General features: G+C 46.4%; 1 protein-coding gene across 1 annotated transcript; it reads right to left on the bottom strand.

Moving 5' to 3' along the window:
• Positions 1-13371: 13371 nt before the first annotated feature.
• Positions 13372-18782, bottom strand: LOC119341497 (E3 ubiquitin-protein ligase RFI2-like). The gene is made up of 6 exons (XM_037613370.1): positions 18457-18782; positions 16657-16820; positions 16312-16370; positions 14960-14985; positions 14516-14885; positions 13372-14182 (listed from the first exon to the last, which is right to left on the bottom strand). The coding sequence occupies exons 1-6, from the start codon at positions 18599-18601 to the stop codon at positions 13654-13656; spliced, it is 1293 nt and encodes a 430-aa protein (XP_037469267.1). The 5' UTR covers positions 18602-18782; the 3' UTR covers positions 13372-13653.
• Positions 18783-20490: the final 1708 nt, after the last annotated feature.

The raw sequence follows: 20490 nt of genomic DNA, 5'->3' as shown, positions 1-20490 counted from the left end.
CCACCTGCAACTTTCTTCTCGAAGGTCCATGGTCTTTCCTGTAAGCCCAGATCAACAAGACAACCCACATCGACGACCTCCCGGAAGCCATGCATTTGTGTCTGACAATGCTGATTAAATACATCGTGCTCCTTAGACCGTAACACATCATTAAAGTTGCTTAAACACAACCATGGAAGATTATGCAAAGTACTTAGATTCTTCATTGTGTCCCAAGTCTGGTGACGTTGATGCGTTTGGGCTTCACCATAGAAGCAAGACAACCACCATGGATCGCCTCCAAGGTCAGAAACTTTCGTATCAACATGGTACTTAGAGTAGTCGAGATACTCTAACTTTATTTCATTATTTCAAAACATAGCTAGGCCTGCTAATTTATCCACACGGACCTTAGTAATTTGGGTCTTGAAAATGCAAAGCACTTTAGGGGCAAACTTAACCACAAACTTGCGGAGCTCTCGAATTGTCGCGTCATTGCCAATACCATGTCAATTTCAATAGAAGATACCCATTAGACCCGGCGGTCTTCCTCGAGGGATGTCACCGATGTTGCCAAGTTATTCATAGTCTTTTTTGCTCTTCCTTCCCTTATTTCTTTAGCCCGGCGCTCCTCCTCTAGGGAGGCCATCGATTCAATTTCTGATGTAGTCGACTTGCTCGGAGAGAGTCCTTACCTCACCTTCTTCCGCTCATTAGGGGGTACATGTGCTGGGGGCGGTGGCATTGGAGCTGAAGGAGAATTGGTCGTACTGTCTTTCTCCTTTGCTAGTACGAGTCATCACAACAACATTATTTACAACCAAAGCATCCAGGTCCAGGTACCTCCTACTCCTAGTCGATACCTTCGCATCATTCCCTTTCACTTCCGGGTCTATAGGTTTTGCGGGGCTTTCAACTGTGTCATCCAAATCATTGTCCTCAAAACACCTGCACCATTAGACTTTTCCTTTTTGGGCACTAAACCTCTAGCACCACCACGGCCTCTGCCACGGTATCTACCCCAGGGGAAGGAGGATCTATGATGCGGAGCATCCTTCCATCATCCCCATGGACTCTACATCAACACATCCAACCCCACAAGGACCTATGACTCGAGCACGCGCAAGAGCTCTTGAAACCGAGGTGACACCACTCCTCTCACAATTCCCTTTCGATTCACATGAGACATGGATACTACCTCAAACGGAAACGCTATGCATACTCAGGCACCAAGGAGTTAACCATGAAGAAGCTAGGAAGCAAGGAGAACCAGAAGCGGAAGACATGCATGAAGACGGAGAGGAAAAGCACCAAGGCCCAGGATGGTCGGGCGATCTGGATGGCGGCCCGGACGACCTGGACAGAGCCCGGACAATCCAGACCCCGGCCCGGACAATCCGGCTAAATCACCCCGAAGACACCCGAAGCTCTCACCTGAAGCCGGATCATCCGGACCCAGTCCCGGATCATCTGGACCCTGCCCGGACGTCCGGACCACCAGCCGTACATCCGGCCCTGCGCCGCCACCAGCCGGGCATCCAGCTCATCCGGGCCTCCACCCGGACCATCCGGACCAGCCTGGATCATCCGGCTCCTCCTCCGGATCATCCGGCCAGCGCCTGTGCGCGTGTTGGGCTGAGCCCAGTACCCCTTCGCCCCCTAGTCTATTTATAGGACCCCCTCTCCTCACTTTGAGACTTAGCATTGGATTAGCTCATATTTGTGTGAGAGCCTTTGCTCATCCACTTGGATACTTCTCCTCGGAGATCACGACCTCTTCGGAGAAGATCCCCCAAGCGGATTCAAGACCCCTTCTAGGGAAGAACATCAAGGCCTCCTCTTGGAGAAGAACAGTTCCTTTGTATCCTTACCTTTGTTGACTTTGGATCTTGTGGATCTCTTATGTGTGTGGTGATCTAGCACTTGTGTGATCGATTCCTTGTTGGTTGAGTGATTCTCTCTCGTTTTCCCCCGTGTTTCCCTTTGTGCTTCCGCGTGTTCTTCGTGATTCCCCGTAGGATCCACTCCAAACGTGAAAGATCGATGCTATAGGGTTCCACCCTACATCATATGGTATCATGAGCCACGTTGATCACGTTTTTGGAGCCCCTACCCCGTGTTTTCTAGCTTGATTTTGTTGTTTTCGTCCTAAATCCGAAAATCCCCACCAAAAATAGACCCCAAATTTTTTTGTGATTTGTTGGTTTTGATTATGTTTTGTTGATTTTGATCTGTGGATTTGGTGTGTAACTCGTGGATCTTGCTTTTCCCCACCTTCTCCCCCTCGAAATCCATCCAAAATCCGCGGAATCGTCGAATTTCTTGCCGTTTTCGAGTTCTTCCCGAGCAGTTCCCGACCGCGATTGACCTGCCCGGATCATCCGGACCCTGACCCGGATCATCCAGACACGCCCGGATCATCCGGCTCCTGGCCCGGATCATCCGGCTTCCTCTGCCGAAACTGCATTTCTGCAGTTCTTCAACACCACCACCTACGTCTACTTACTTCCCCACTTCAACCACCACCACTTCCACCTGCCAAAATCCCACGACACAACCTCCGTAATACCATTCGACTTTGAGTTCGAGAATTTGAGTTGAGATTTCCGTGTCCTATTGTGTTTCGGCTATTTAGGTGCGGCGCGACATCAACAACTAACGCTCATTTTCGTCGACTACTCATCTTCGCTACGGACGGTAACTTCGACGACATCTTTGTCATACCTTGCAATTGCATTGATAACCATCATACCCCATCTTTTGTGTTGCTTACCCATCGAGACTAGCCATTGAGTATTGTCGGCAACGTGACTTGTGCACATTAGTATTCATAATCCATATCATACATACCATTGTGGTGCATATCTCGGAATCAACTTGTGTGCACAAAGTTGTCATCGCATACACAATTGATATCTTGGTTCATGAAGTTTGCATAAGAAAAGAGCTCAAAAGAGAAAGATCCACTCAAGCTTTTAAGCAAAGAGGAAAGATAAGCAAAGAGCTTATAAGCAAGAAACATAGCATCATACAACATTAAGATTGTGATATAAGATCATCTTGGATCATAGCACCGAAATACCATACATATAGCATACTTGGGATAGAGATCGTTGCATTTTTGCCTAGTAGGTTGTGCACAAGCTCCGTATCCGCCTATTGTGCAATCGTGCTAGCGTCTCTCTAGTATTGTGCAACAAGAGCATTTTCATGGATTCCACATTTTGGCTCACTTTTTGTTTGCACAATCCCATTTATCTATTTGCGTGTGTGTTTCCATGTACCACTACTTGCTTGGTCTACTTGTTGCATTTGCGAATTTGCGAATCTTTTTCAACATTTTTGACTCAAACTAACGATTGCAATCAATTTTGTGCCACCATCCTAACCAAGCTCCACCAAAAGCTTTTACTTGTGTCGGTGTGAGAACCGACAAGGATTGGTACCAATAGTGCTATTTCATTGTCCGCATTTGAGTGAACTTGATTCATCTTCAACATCGGTCAAAGGTACATTGGTATTAGTTCTTCTCCTTCTACCACTCACAATTTGCTTGAAATGATGGATAGGCCAAGTACTTCTACCAACCCACTCTTCATTGAGCAAGACGACGACATGTCATCATACGTCACCAAGAGCCACCTCTTTGGCGCACAACGAGCGTTGCACCAAGAGCAACAAGCAATGAACGACTGCATCGACAACCTCGCCACCGACTTACGACTCTCCGAGCAACGTACAAGAGACTACTTCGACAACAAGCTCGACGCGCACAAGCAAGAGAATGATGCAAGAATGGACGAGATCCGCGCTTTGTTGGTGAACCGGCCTCCTTCTACATCGTCATACTCAAGATGGAGCCACTCAAGTCGACACTCCGACGACTCCTTCTCCGGCTCACGTACACCGTAATCGAACACTCTTCGACGAGCCGCGCGTCAAGACCGTCATGCATCTCGCAACCCGCTACATGACAAGCATTCACAAGAGCAAGTCGATGAACAAGTTCCTCGTCCTCAATCAAACCAAGTAGCGTTTGCTCAAGCTCAAGAACGACAACGTCTTCGTCGCCAAGAAGAACAAGAACGAGCGCGTCTACACCAAGAACAACAAGACGTCGAGGCTCAACGTCTTCAACAACAACAACGAGAAGCACAAGCTCTTGAGGCGGAACGTGCCCTTCAAGCATCAAGTCGAGCTATCGCCAACCGCAATCACGAAAGGCGCAATCAAGAGGAAGCCCTTCGAGAAGAAATCCAAGAGAGGAACTACCACCCGCGTGTCCAACGTCAAGCTACCTCACAAGCTCCTCAAGCTCAACCTCAATCTCAAGGTCAACAAGGACAAGTTGATAATGGACTTCCTCCACACCAAGAGCAACATGAGGATGATTACCCTCCACGTTAAGGGTGTCATCATCACCATCGCCAACAACACAATGAAGAGCAACGCTATGGCAAGCTCAAATTCACAATGCCCAAGTTCAATTGAAGCAATGATCCCGAAGAGTACCTCTCATGGGCATTGAAGGTCGACAATATCTTTCGTTTGCACAACTATGAGGAAGAGAAGAAGATCGCTATGGCATCACTTGAGTTCCAAGACTATGTGCTCATATGGTGGGAACAAGTCCTTGAGCGTCGACAAGCAAGATGTGAACCTCCAATCACCACTTGGGCTCAAATGAAGGATGTCATGCGAGCACGTTTTGTGCCAACCTACTACAACCGCGATCTCTTCAAGAAGCTACAACTCCTCAAGCAAGGAACAAAGAGTGTTGAAGAATATTACAAGGAAATGGAGATTGCCATGATTCGAGCCAATGTCACGGAGGATGATGAGCAAACAATGGCACGATTCTTGAATGGACTCAATCATCCCATCAAGAAGATCGCCGACTTCCAACCCTACTCCACCCTCATTGAGCTCGTGCATCAAGCTACAAAGGCGGAACGTCAAGTACAAGATGACTTCAAGTATGCCAAGTACTCCTCCAAGACCTACGACTTCTCCAATAACCAAGCTTCAACAACTACTCCAACTTCGACATCAACCAAACCTTCTCCAAGCAACGACGACAAGTCAACTTACAAGAAAACTTCTACAAGTTCAAGTCGTCTTCCTCCTACTACAAGCAACTTCAAGCCGCGTGCTTCATCATCTACTCCAACCGATGAGACCGTCAAGACAAGCTCCTTCAAGTGTTTTACTTGCGGCGTCCGAGGCCACAAGTCCTATGAATGCACCAACAAGCGCACCATGATCCTCAACGACGATGGCACCTACGAATCAATGAGTGAAGATGAAATGGAAGCTATTGAGCAAGTGGCCATGCACCGGCGCGTGAACGAGGATGAAGATGATCAAGTCTTTTGTGATGAAGATACGAGCCCCGCTCTTGTTGTCTCCAAGGTATTGAGTCTTCAACATCAACAAGAAGAAGACCAACGATGCCACATCTTCCACACAAAGGCTGGCATCAATGGACGATCCGTCAAGGTCATCATCGATGGAGGTAGTTGCCACAACTTGGCAAGCGAAGAACTATGCTCCAAGCTTCAATTGGTCAAGAAGAAGCACCCGCACCCCTACAAGGTTCAATGGCTAAGTGACTCCGGCACTATACGAGTTGAGCATACGGTCCAAGTATCCTTCAAAATTGGTGCATATGAGGACACTTTGGAGTGTGATGTGGTCCCAATGACCGTTTGCCACCTCCTCCTTGGTCGACCATGGCAATTCGACCGTGGTGTTTTCCACAATGGGCGTACAAACCACTATAGCTTCAAGATGAAAGGAAAAGAATATGTGCTACGACCCATGTCTCCTAGTCAAGTGATAGCCGACAAGCAAGCCACCCACCAAAGAGAGAAGAGTGAGAAAGTGAGCCACCAAAAAGTGAGTGAGAGCCACAAGCCAAACTTGAGCGCCTCTTCGCCTAGAGAGAAAAACCTCATACTATTTGCCACCAAAAGTGAGATGAGAGAAGTGTGTGAGAACCCATCGAGTGTGATGCACTTTGTCCTTGTGTGCAAGGATGGAGAAACAAAAACTAACACCATTCACGAGCTACCTTTGGTGTTTCAATCTCTTTTGCATGAATTTCAAGATGTTTTCCCCGATGAACTATCTTCGGGTCTACCTCCTCTACGAGGCATTGAGCATCGAATCGACCTCATCCCCGGAGCACCACTTCCAAACAAAGCTCCATACCGTGTCAATCCCGAAGAAACCAAGGAGATTCAACGGCAAGTACAACAACTAATCGACAACGCTCATGTACGTGAAAGCTTAAGCCCTTGTGTCGTTCCCGTTATACTTGTGCCTAAGCCCGATGGAAGTTTCCGCTTGTGCTCCGATTGTAGACCTATAAATGTTATCACCGTTCGCTATAGGCATCCCATTTCTCGCTTAGATGATATGCTTGATGAACTTAGTGGAGCCAACTTTTTCTCAAAAATTGATCTTAAAAGTGGCTATTATCAAATCCGCATTCATGAGGGTGATGAATGGAAAACTGCTTTTAAAACCAAATTTGGCTTATATGAGTGGTTGGTTATGCCTATGGGTTTATCGGAGGCTCCCGGTACTTTTGTGCGTCTCATGCATCATGTACTTCGACCTTATATTGGAGTCTTTGTTGTGGTTTACTTCGATGATATTCTTGTGTTTAGCAAAACCATGAAAGAGCATCTTGATCATGTTAAGCTTGTTTTGCAAACACTTCGAAAGGAAAGTCTTTATGCCAACTTGAAAAAAATGCACTTTTGGCGTTGACAAAGTGGTTTTCTTGGGTTTCGTTGTCTCTTCCAAGGGTGTCCATGTTGATGAAACTAAAATTGAAGCAATTAAAACTTGGCCCCAACCCACCAATTTGCAACAAGTGCGAAGTTTCCTTGGTCTTGCAAGTTTTTACCGCCGCTTTGTGAAAGATTTTAGCACAATAGCGCTCCTTTGCATGCTTTGAGTAAGAAGAATACTCCTTTTATTAGGGGATCTTTGCGATCCAACGCTTTTGATGAGCTCAAGCCTTTGCTTACTCATGCTCCGATTCTTGCTTTGCTCAATTTTGACAAAACTTTTGAGGTTCATTGTGATGCAAGTGGTACCGGAATTGGCGGAGTTTTGATGCAAGAAAAACGAGCCATTGCTTATTTTAGTGAAAAACTCTCCGGTGCTCAACTTAACTATCCCATATATGACAAAGAATTGTATGCTTTAGTGCGTGTACTACATGTTTGGGAACATTATCTTAGACCTCATGAGTTTGTCATCCATACCGATCATGAAACGCTTAAGTACTTGAAAGGTCAAACTAAATTGAACAAGCGTCATGCCAAATGGAGTGAATTTATTGAATCTTTCCCATATGTGATCAAGTACATTAAGGGTAAGGAAAATGTAGTTGCCGACGCACTTTCACGCATATGCACGCTTGTCACCCAACTTGAGTTGAATGTTATTGGCTTTGAGCACATAAAAGATTTGTATGCTAGTGATCCATCTTTTGCACCTCATTATGCTAAATGTGTGATGCATACATCTTGGGAACAATATTACCTCAAGGATGGTTATCTTATGAGAGCTAACAAACTATGCATTCCCGAGTCTTCTCTTCGTTTGCTCCTTTTGCAAGAGGCTCATGGAGGCGGACTCATGGGACATTTTGGACGCGACAAGACTTTCGCCACGCTCTCCAAGAACTACTTTTGGCCCAAGATGTTTCAAGACGTCTCGCGCTTCACCACCCGATGCTCTACATGCCGCAAAGCTAAGTCAAAAGCTCAATCTCATGGTATTTACATGCCTTTTCCTATTCCTTATCAACCTTGGGAAGACATTAGCATGGATTTTGTACTTGGTTTGCCTAGAACTCAAAATGGAAAGGATTCCGTATTTGTTGTTGTGGACCGATTTTCTAAGATGGCACATTTCATTCCTTGCAACAAGGTAGACGATGCTTCACATATTGCAAATCTCTTTTGTAGGGAAATCTTGCGCCTCCATGGAGTACCAAAGACAATCGTCTCCGACCGCGACGTCAAGTTCTTGAGTTACTTTTGGAAGACTCTTTGCGCCAAGCTCGGAATCCAGCTATTGTTCTCATCCGCATACCATCCTCAAACTGACGGCCAAACGGAGGTGACGAACCGGACTCTCTCCATTCTACTTCGCGTGTTGATCAAGAAGAACATCAAGGAGTGGGAAGCATGTCTACCCATCGCCGAGTACGCCTACAACCGTGCAAGACATTCGACGACCGGCAAGTCCCCCTTCGAGGTCGTCTACGGCTTCAACCCATTGTCCCCATTGGACATTCTACCTCTACCTCTACAAGAGCGCACCAACATGGATGCGAGTGCACGAGCAAACTACATCAAGAAGATACATGAGGATACAAGAAACACCATCGAGCACCAAGTACAACGACTAGCGACCAAGCTCAACATCAACAAGCAACCCATGATCTTCAACATAGGCGATCTCGTGTGGCTACACCTTCGCAAGGAACGCTTCCCCAACGAATGCAAGTCCAAACTTCTACCTCGAGCCGATGGACCCTTCAAGGTGTTAGCACGCTACAACAACAACGCTTACAAGCTCGACCTACCAAGCGACAAGTACAACGTGAGCGACACCTTCAACGTCAAAGACCTCTCGCCTTTCCATGGTGATGAAGATCTTGATCCGAGGTCGGATCCTTTCGAAGGGAGGGGATATGATCCGGAGCATCCTTCCATCATCCCCATGGACTCTACATCAACACATCCAACCCCACAAGGACCTATGACTCGAGCACGCGCAAGAGCTCTTGAAACCGAGGTGACATCACTCCTCTCACAATTCCCTTTCGATTCACATGAGACATGGATACTACCTCAAAGCTATGCATACTCAGGCACCAAGGAGTTAACCATGAAGAAGCTAGGAAGCAAGGAGAACCGGAAGCGGAAGACATGCATGAAGACGGAGAGGAAAAGCACCAAGGCCCAGGATGGTCGGACGATCCGGACGGCGGCCCGGACGATCCGGACCCCGGCCCGGACGATCCGGCTAAATCACCCTAAAGACACCCGAAGCTCTCACCTGAAGCCGGATCATCCGGACCAGTCCCGGATCATCCGGACCCTGCCCGGACGTCCGGACCACCAGCCAGACATCCGGCCCTGCGCCGCCACCAGCCGGGCATCCAGCTCATCAGGGCCTCCACCCGGACCATCCGGACCAGCCCGGATCATCCGGCTCCTCCTTCGGATCATCCGGCCAGCGCCTGCGCGCGCGTGTTGGGCTGAGCCCATGTACCCCTTCGCCCCCTAGTCTATTTATAGGACCCCCTCTCCTCACTTTGAGACTTAGCATTGGATTAGCTCATATTTGTGTGAGAGCCTTTGCTCATCCACTTGGATACTTCTCCTCGGAGATCACGACCTCTTTAGAGAAGATCCCCCAAGCGGATTCAAGACCCCTTCTAGGGAAGAACATCAAGGCCTCCTCTTGGAGAAGAACGGTTCCTTTGTATCCTTACCTTTGTTGACTTTGGATCTTGTGGATCTCTTATGTGTGTGGTGATCTAGCACTTGTGTGATCGATTCCTTGTTGGTTGAGTGATTCTCTCTCGTTTTCCCCCGTGTTTCCCTTTGTGCTTCCGCGTGTTCTTCGTGATTCCCCGTAGGATCCACTCCAAACGTGAAAGATCGACGCTATAGGGTTCCACCCTACATCAATCTACCCCCATGGTCATTCTCTTGGGTCATTTGCATTGTTCCTTCTCTTTGCCACTAGAAAATTGCCCCACTACAGGAGTCCACAAACTGCATAGGAAAAACCTGATCATCTCATACTTGACCTCCAGGAAAATTCTTTCTCCCGCTAAATTCAATGGTGCATGACACGCTTCCAATCGCCCAGGAAGAAAACCTGTATGACCAACAGATTATTGTCAACTTCTCTGATCTCCCTTACATGAGCTAGATTCCCCACAAACTTTAGTGTTTCCTTTAGAGCTGCGCTGCTAAAGGTCTTGGTAGTGTTGGCCTTGGCTACAGCAAGCCACCGGGCTCGTTCCTACCCAGTACAACTTTTTTCCAATGGAGAAGCCTAGCAGCTCCTGGGCCATTTCTAGGGAGCAGACCTAGCAAGCACGCAAGTGTGATTCTATCCTTTTCAATCATTTTATTACCATCTCCCCGCAAAAATAAATAATATTATGACCATCACTTATGAAACATTTTATTAGCGCCGAGATGCAGGCAGACATAACAATCTTTTCACCCTCCACTTTCATAAAAAAGAAAACGTTCATAGCCTCCATTTAACAGCTGCGCACATGCACTCGCTGCTAACCAAAACCTAATCAATCCGGAATGAACAAGAGATTCTACTTGTATACCACAACAAGCAGGCAAATATCAAACAGGGCAGATGGCCCAAACATGCATCCAACAACATAGAGTATCTTCATCGCAAAAAAAAAAACGAAAAAAAATGATATAGAGTATCTGCTTCCCTCCTCAACCAGCACAAACTAGTAAAACACCAACGAAATGCAGCAGCGACGGCGCCCTTATCGCTGACGTAGATGCCATCCAACGACTTGGTATCCTTGTCCTTCACATGGGAATTTCTGTTCGAGTAACAAGAGAAACAAAACAAGGGTCAGTGTGGATGAAACTGTGCATCAGAACAATCGACACAACTAACAAGATAAGTAGCCAATACTCAATACGATGATAACCAAAAGTCAATACAATCTTATTTTGCAGAGGAGAAGTCAATACAATTGATCTGTTATAGGAACAGAAAATTCCTTCGTATTCCAAACTGGCGCATTTTCCAGTTGCGGTTTCGTATTCCAGCAAATCAAACAACTGGCCACATGCCAAACGAATCTCAAGGCACACAGATATTTGTTAAACCGTTGTGATGTTAAAGGATGGATGATAAACTAGTCATATATAGGACCTAATCTTCATTACGGTCATGATATGGATGCATATGAAAACATGTACTATAAGCCCAAGTATGCTGGTGAGAAATATAAGATCAGCAATTGAAATTCAAGTAAGTAATGGAAAGCTTCAACATGCAGACATACTAAAAAAATACAACATATCCTCAAAAAAAACAATCTAAACAAATACAGCAAGGAACTATAAGCATCATCATATAACTAAGGCATGTGATAACCATCAAGACGAGACAAGGTACTTTGAGCCAATAGAAAGCTTTACCTATTTCAAATTGTCGGGGCTGACAGCAACGATGGTGGGAAGTTGGTATATATTTGTGCATCTACGCCCCATTGCTTCAACGAGCACACCCTTTCAAGGCGCATCGTCTTGATGTCCAGTGAGAGGCATTCGCAATCTGCCGGCTCCAATGACCGGTTGTCAGCATGCTTTAACAGGAGCAAGTAGGCATCCGTTGCACCGAGGATGCAATACCAGTACCCATAACGCAGCGCCACTGTCTGCTTCAGCTTCCACTGGTTGTCTGCTTCCCTAATGGTGTAGTGGAGGTAATATACGCCACCTACAAATGCAAGCGCGAACATCCCAAGCCTGCCTTCCCCTGCCTCCACGATGGCTGTGTCTAGCCCAGCACCTCCGGCTGTGCATGGAATGTCGACAAGGGAGAAGTCCATGGTCCGGGCGTGGAGCACGAGCCACATTCCCCGACAACTCGTTTCCCAGTAGAAGCAGCCATGGGCGTAGTGGCGCCCGACCAAGCAAGGCCCCCATGAAAGCTCAATGTCGACGGCGAACAGATCGCTCCAGCTCTGGGACGGGACCGCCCGCCATTGCCCGGAGCTGGACGAGAAGACGAAGGCGACCATGTTAGCCTCGCAGCGCGCTGTCCACATCACTCGGAATGACGTGTCTGGCGCCTCCTCCGCCTCCTCGTCGCTGGGGGGAGCGAGGAAGGGCCCGTATGCCATACACACCGGGTTCGCCACCAGCTGGTCTTGAGGGACCGGGGGGAGCAGGAGGTATCGCTGGTGCAGGGGGTCGCACACGACGACCTCCGTAAACTCCGCCTTCTTGACGCCCTCGGGAGCCCGGTCGAGGAGGACGCGGCCGTCGCGGGCGTCCTTCATGACCCAGCGGTTGGGGGCGGGCAGGAAGGAGAATGAGAAGTCCTTGCCGGGGGCGTTTGCGAGGGCGCTCCCGGCGGGCGCGGAGGGGTGGGGCGGGAGGGCGGGGTGGAAGCCGGCGCCGTCGACGATGCCGAGGAGCGGAGGGGCGTGGAGCCTGCGGAATTCGCGGGTGCAGGCGCGGTCGGTGGCGGCTTGGCGGAAGGAGGAGCAGGTGGCGGTGACGCGGGCGAGGTCCTCAGGGGTGGGCAGGCGGATGAAGAACTCCGGCAGGAGGTCGTCCATGATCGCCGGCATCGGCATGTTCCGGGCGGTACGTGCACGTGGCTGATGGAGTGGAGTGGAGTGGGGTGGGGAGTTGAGCGGCGGCGTATGCGAGATGGCGGCCGAGAAGAGAGGGCTCCTGTTTGGTTTGCTTTTGAGTTTGAGTGGGGTTTCACGCGTCGCAAGGGAAGGAAGGTTCACACTGAGAAAGCAGCTACGCTGCTTCTTCTATATATAGTGTACGATTCCATGTTAATATTAGGCAAATATTAATTCTATTAAACATTAATATTATGCAAGATATACATTGTGTATTAATATTTAGGTAGGATTTGATTATTTCATTAATGCGTGCGTTGGAAATGTCACTGGCCAGCTGCTTTGAGCATCTCCACCGGTACCCTCAAAAACCTCCAAGGCCCCGCTTGGATTGGGTGTAAATTTTTATACTGGTATTTATTTTACAGATATAAATTATCTGTCACAGCTAATTTTCCGCCTGAAAACAAAACGACCAGTCCAGACGTGTATCATAAACCAGCTGGATACGATCGGAAACAGGAATCCAAGCGGGGCCCAAGTGTGTTTAGGGGCTCTCCAAATAATTTTTTAGGGTTTTAGAGATGTGTTGATGTAGAAGGCAGGCAGCGTGGTATCGGTGGAGATTGCCGATGGCCAACTCAGGAAGGGGAGGCTGCCTTGCCGCCGACGATGCAGCGGCGTGGTCGCGACTAGCTTCAGCCCAGACGGTTGGCTCCCTCCACGGTGGATGGGATTATAGGGATATAGTTGCATCTCCCCATCTATATGCGGGGGTATGGGGTGTTTTTAAGGAGAGTTCATCCAATCAAACATCCGATGGAAATATTTGAACTACAGTTTGAGGAGTTGTGTACCCCATATTAGTTGCCATCAAGTGCCTTCGCTGTCAGATCGACCTCCTGCGTCCGGTGATCTGGTAGCACAGCCCATGCAAGAAAAGAAGAAACACACAACCGGTAGCAAAACCCATGCAAGATCCAGGAAAGCACGACTTGAGAGAAACAACTGCGGCAATGAGTAATGGCATCACAATCATGTCCAACGGCAGCAGTTTCGGCAAACGTTTACAAACAATTCCGACCACCGCAACATATGCGATCTCATAAGTCACCACAGCCATTTGAATGAAATCCAGGTCCGCTGGCAAGAGAACCCTAAAAACACCAAGCACACGCCAGTGGCATCATTTCGGGTACCCTTCAACAGTCTAAACTCGGCCTCTCTCGAAACAAATAATTCCCGATATACACAGCGATGGGAGAAATGGTCTTTCTTCACAAGAATGGTGGCATCCTCAGGGGAGGCACAGGCTGGTAAACACTGTCCGGGTGGCTCTGCGGTATCCGCTCCCCGGGAGCAGGTCTTCGAGTGAAACCTCCATGTGTATGGTTCTGCATCGGATTGAACGTGCTCCACCAGTGAGGTTCGCCGTCGACAGGGACCCACGGGAATGGCCCAAAGCCCTCCCAGCCCCACGCATATGGTCGATCGACGGGTGGTCTAGAGACACCTTCACCATCAGAGGGAAGGCTCCTGTTCACAGCTGCAGGTGGAGCAAATCCATGAGGCACTCCAACCTCGGCCGACGACGCTGCTGCTGCTGCAATGAAAGACGTGATCGTCAAAGCCCTCGGCCTAACCCTCCTAGCTGTAGGAGGGAAAGGACTGCTTTGCATTGAGGAGTGCATCGAATGTTGATACATATGTCCCCTCGCACCATGACCATGGCCTCTAGTCTCGCCCATAACAGCTGGAACTGACCCTAATGGTGCCACCAGATTGCTTCCATTGCGAGGTGTGGGCCTGTAGTATTTGGACATTATAACTTTGTAAGAGCTAAGCAAATAGTAGGTGGTCTACCACAGGAAGAGATAGGCATGACCTGCAGAACCTATCTAAGATTTATTTAGTTTTCCAAACAGCCCACATAAACCATAGATCAGACAGAAAAAAATCATGTTCTCAGGATTCTGTAAAAGAATTTTTTTTTCACAGGGATTTAGATCATCCAGGCTATTAGACCCCACCTATGTGGTGACTGGTGAAGGATTTGTAGTTTTGTAGTTTTGAAGAGGGGTTTATCTAGTCTAGAAAGTAAAATTTCACAGTTAGATGGTATTCATGAATTGATCATACCTGTGTACTAGGGGATGGTGGTGTACATATGGTCTTGATCTTTGTTGGCTGCTGGTTTCATATCTGGGAAGTCCTATACCAAATGGAGCTACAGAATGATCCGGGATGCCCGATACAGGAAGATTAGTCAAATATCTGTGCTCACTATCAAGAATTCTTGGCTCAGTTGCATGGAAAGCTGCTTGGGTATTGCCCAAATCAGGAGCTGCATGGCCTTCCAAGCTAGTTGGATGGCGATGAAATGAAGCGCCTTCAGCGCCAGAATTTGAACCAAGAGGCACATGCACGGGATGGAGAAAACCCCGCAGTGAAAGATAAGGACAAACAAGTGAACTGCTTGCAGCACTCGAATGGTCTGCCACTGTATGATCTTCATAAAATTATCAAAAATCAATAAACGACATAGAAATTTCGTTAGTCAAAATTCTGGGTCAACATGCTTACAAGACGGTGGCTCCGCTTCACCCTCCCTGCAAAGAAGTACAGGATAAATTCAGAACCTGATGAAGTATACAATATCAACATAGGTGAATAAAGGTTTTGCAATACAGAAGTTCCAGTAATAATAACTGACAGTGACCGGCGAACCAAGGAAAGGGCAATGCACGACGTAGACAAGACCAAGGTTCAAAATATCGTATATCGGGTTCGTATCGGTTTGGCTTGAGCATATCGGATGTCGGATATCGGGTGATATATCGAGCGATATGTAGATATATTGGAGGAAATATATCTATATTTTTTTTCAAATATTCTTGTTCAAAAATGTCATTTTAGTAAAATAAAAATGTATGGTGTCAACGCTCTAGCATAACAAATTTAAATTCCTTGTTTATGACTTGTTAACTAATAAACTATTTAAGATAGATTAACAAAATCCTCACTTTAATATTAAAAACAATACATTATATATGTGTTTGAGTGTTTCTACGAAAACATTATGCATGACTTTGAAAATAAAACGAAGTTGTAAATACATTATCTTTATCAATGTACCGGTCTATATATCAGTGGGCATATCGGGTCCATGGTTTTCGAGCCGCGACTCATGCGAGTCGCATGAGTTGCTCTGGGGCAGCGACTTGGAAGAAGTCGAGCCTGCGCTGTGACTAGTCGCGACTCAGAGTCACGAGTCGACACTAAGCTGAGTCGACCATATTTTGTGACTCATAGACTAGTCGTCGACTAGTCGAGCGACTCGAAATCCATGATCGGGTCACATATCGGCCATATCGGTCGATATTTCGGTCCATATCAGATGATATGTGTGAAAATGATATGTTATGTTTATATCGGTACAGCCCCAAAACTGATATATCAGCCTATATATCGGTCATATCGGCCTAGATTTAAAAGCTTGGACAGGACATATTAGGAATAGAAATCTAAGCATTAATCAAGAAATTGTGTTGGGTGACAACTGCAAATATTATACCAAATCAACTGCAAACATTAATACATTATAACAAATCATGCATGACAGCACTCAATGTCACATTAGGAACCATAAAATGGCTTCTCTTTAGGTAATAGGTTGTGGAAAGGTTCCATTCAATTTACGGTTTAGCACTCACATTACATTAATGCTTTGAGACATAAGGTTTAAGAGAGGCAAGAAGGAGGCAGCATCTCGTACAATTTGAAAAACCAGTATCAACACACCCATCAATATGGCATAAGACCACGGCATATTCTCTTATGAAATTAAGTAAAAGCCCATTTTCCTTCTTGCTTTTAGATCATTAACCACATGTTCCAAAAACCATATATATTAAGATGTGAGGAGATATCCTTACTCAAAAACGGATGCTAGTTGTGTGAATCCATTAAAAGGGCACCACTGAAATCCAAATGGCTGCAAGTCAATACAACAGATATATCAGAATATAAAATATGAAACAGGTAAAATGATGTCGAATGCCGACGACATTCCAAAACTGAAAATGCCTTCTGTACCAGTAAAATGAATGCAAGCAGCACATCAAAACCGTAAGGCACGAGGCTCATATGACACCTCGTGGAATGCATATGCTAGACAAACCAATAAATGTCACTATTTAAGAAGAAACTTGAACAACATAACACGTCTTAATATTGTTTTGAACCCTTAGATGTGTGTTTACTATCACAAGAGCACTTACAAGATCAGAAGCAATATCATAGGTTTCACCAGTCACCCAGCCACCTATATCAATATCAGGAGATGGACGTTGTCCAGTTGCATAAAGCCAGCGGCCTTTCTCTATCTTCCGGCAATTAGGGCATTGCATTGCCCCTTTCGCATTGAATGCTGATCCAATGCAGTCTAGCAGAAAAAGGAGTTGTTTAGTTCAACTATATTTTTACAAATACTCGGCACATTAAACATCCAAACTAAAAGCTAAGAGTACTACGTATATAATAGTGATACAAAATTGAACTAATTAGCATGTGGTATTCACAGATTGTGCTTGAACAAATATAAGTTGAAGACGGTCTTAATTCAAGCTAGTCTCTTCATGGTATAAAAGGCAAACTTATTCACTAGCACAACTACATGATGTGTAGACGTGTAGCCATAGTCGTTGTTTGAAGATGATCAAGTCAATTCCAGAATAATGTGCCACTATTTCTTGCATGCATGATTTACCTGAGTGATTACGTGATTGGTCATGGAACTTGAAAAGAAAAATGAGTAGTTTAATTATGTTTTTACAAATGCATGAAGATGCATGCAGAGGAAATGATATAGGCACATACTCGGAAGCATTAAACATCCAAAGCAAAAGCTAAGAGTAGTATATAATAGCAATACAAAATTGAACTAATCAGCATGTGATATTCACAGATTGTGCTTGAACAAATACAGGCTGGAGATGGACCTAATTCAAGCTAGTATCTTAATCATGGTATAAAAGGCAAATGTATTCACTAGCAAAACCACATAACGTGTAGATGTGTAGCTATAACTGTTGTTTGAAGATGCTTGAGTCGATTCCAGAATAATGTGCCACGATTTCTTGCATGCATGATTTACCCGAGTGATTACGTTATTTGTCATGGAACTTGAAAAGAAAAATGTCTAGTTTGGTTCCTAGACTAGTGCACATCATTAATTAATCCCCTCAATTCACTATTATTCTGTTTTCTTTTAATAGCCGGGTAAAATTAATGTGCATCATAGAATTATCCAATACACTCATGGAGCATTCACCTATGTTATGCCAAGGTTAACACATCATAATTTGGAAGTTGAGTTTGCCAGTTCCCGAAACAAACAGCACATACAATTTACCTAACAAAGAAACGGACAATTAATGGACCAGGCAGCGACAAAACCCTCAAAGAACACTAGTGATTCAGGCAACCACCACAGCACTTGTCTGCTTTACAGGGAACAAGAACAAGGTGAAACACCCTGATAAATGATGGTAACGGAAGCACCGCATCCAACGCGGGATTATATAGCCCTTACAACGCATAGAATGGATGGATCAAATTGGAGCAAAAAGCACCAAGAGCTCAGTGTCTTTGTAGCTAGAAGACTAAAACAATGTCGTGACATCTCATTTTATTGCAAAAAATAAAATAAAAATTAGAAGGAAATGCCCACTATACTAAGTATCATCAACGAACACAGCTCGAATTGGAATCACCCTCAAATACATATGCTTGAAATAACCCTAGCTCATGCAGGCCTCACAGCTCCAACAGGGACACACAAACTCACCACGAGTACTTTGACATGCAATTCCACTCCATCACCATCCAGACGTCCATACCTGCGAACTTTCCACGCCGATCGCCCATTTTTTTACAGTCCACAGCCTAAAATCAAACCGCCTAAGCTTCTCTTGCACGTGGAATTACATGAGCTAACCCGCGTCCGTCCCTCGCGCACAGATCCGGTTGAAAACAGCACGTCCTAGCTAGCAGGGGCAGTGGAGGAGGAGGAATCTGACCTAGGTGGAACTCGTGGCCGCATTGCAGCTTGGCGATGGACCTGCCCCCGGCGCGCCCAGCCACCGGATCCAGGCAGATGGAGCACACCCCGCCCCCTGCCGCCTCCGCCGCGTGATCGGGCGGCGGCGATCTCTCCAGATCCATCGCCTCCTCCCCCCGGCGCCGGGGCTCCCCCTGCCTCTCTCGCGGGCGCGCTCGTGGGGGGGCGGCAGCTCGCACGGGAGAGGAGAGGAGAGAGAGGGGAGGTGCGGTGCTGTTCGTGAGGAGAGAGGAGAGAGAGAGAGAAATGAGGAGGGTGTGTCCGAGCGAACGGAAGGGGGTGGGTTGGAATTCGCTGAAATGAGAAAGATGGATAAGAATGCGCTGGACGAATTTGCATTTCGCCGTGTGTTGCTCGTGCGTGGCGATGCCGTTCGTGGACGTAAGCCGGGCGATGCACATGATGATTTGGTTGGTTTTAGCAGACATGTTATTTTTAGGCTAGCTATCAGTTTGCTTTTAGGTTTGTTGCTCGGTTTTTACCCGCCCAAGTTACACGTGTTCCGAGTTTGCAAGGAGCATATTCTTCTTCTTCTCTGCGAATAATAAAGAGCTTAATCTTTGTGCTGAGTAGAGGGCTGGAAAAAGTCTCCTTTTTCGGTTGTTTGTAAGATTTTTAGCTGTGAGAAAAATGTTTATGGACCCCTCGAGACTCTCCTAATCCTAATCTCAGCTTCATAATACCCAAATATTCTCAGGGGCACACCAAAAATAAGTTTCCGCGCCGCAAGCTTCTGTTCTCGTGAGATCCCATCTTAAAGCCTTTTCCGACACTCTACCGGAGGGGGATTCGATCATGGGGGGCCTCTACATCAATCTTGCGGTCCTTCCGATGATGTGTGAGTAGTTTACCACAGACCTACGGGTCCATAGCTAGTAGACGACTTCTTCTCTTTCTTTGATCTTCAATACAATGTTCTCTTCGATGTTCTCGGAGATCTATTCGATGTAATCTTCTTTTGCGGTGTGTTTGTTGAGATCCGATGAATTGCGAGTTTATGATCAGGCTATCTATGAATATTATTTGAGTCTGCTCTGGACTCTTTTTATGCATGATTAAGATATCTTTGTATTTCTCTCTGATATATTGATTTGGTTTGGACAACTAGATTGATCAATCTTGCAATGGGAGAGGTGCTTTGTTTTGGGTTCAATGTTGCGGTGTCCTTACCCAGTGACAATAGGGGTAGCGAGGAACGTATTTGTATTGTTGCCATTAAGGATAAAAAGATGAGGGGTTTACCATATTGCTTTGGATCTATCCCTCTACATCATGCCATCTTCCTTAAGGTGTTACTCCGTTCTTGTTAACTTAATACACTAGATGCATTCTGGATAACGGTCGATGTATGGAGTAATAGTAGTAGATGCAGACAGGAGTCGGTCTACTTGTCACGGACGTGATGCCTATATTCATGATCATTGACTTGGATATCGTCATAATTATGCGCTTTTCTATCAAGTGTTCACCAGTAATTTGTTCACCCACCGTTGAGGATATGACTATTTGTGTAAGCCGCCCAGGAGGGGCCAGGTTACGCAAAGAGTACTCATCAGAGGAAGTCCAAGGCCAAGCATGAAGATGGCGGTTCATAAAGAGCTTAAGGCCCACGGGCGGCTTAAGCCCATTGTAGTAAATCGCCATGATGGCATGACTTGTAACGTAAGGTAGATTTAACTGGTCACCGAGCCGGATTCTGTTTATAAGCCGGCCGGGACTCTATAAGCCGGTGGGCGTCAACCCGTGTATATAAGGGGACGACCTGCTAGCGACTTAGGGCAAGAAACAACACATCGAGAACCGGGCATAGCGTGTCTCACTCCCTGGTTATCGAAACATCAATACCAACCCAACTAGACGTAGGCCTTACCTTCACCGTAAAGGGCCGAACTAGTATAAACTCTCTCGTGTCTCTTGTCCCGATTTAACCCCTTCAAGCTTCCTAGTTGTGATGGTTCCACAACTAAGTCCTTTCACGAGGACATCTGACGTG

The sequence above is a fragment of the Triticum dicoccoides genome, chromosome 7B (genome assembly GCF_002162155.2).
Source record: "Triticum dicoccoides isolate Atlit2015 ecotype Zavitan chromosome 7B, WEW_v2.0, whole genome shotgun sequence".
Taxonomy (NCBI): Eukaryota; Viridiplantae; Streptophyta; class Magnoliopsida; order Poales; family Poaceae; genus Triticum; species Triticum dicoccoides.
The sequence above is the reverse complement of the archived record's forward strand: the minus strand, read 5'-3'. Positions and strand labels throughout refer to the sequence as shown.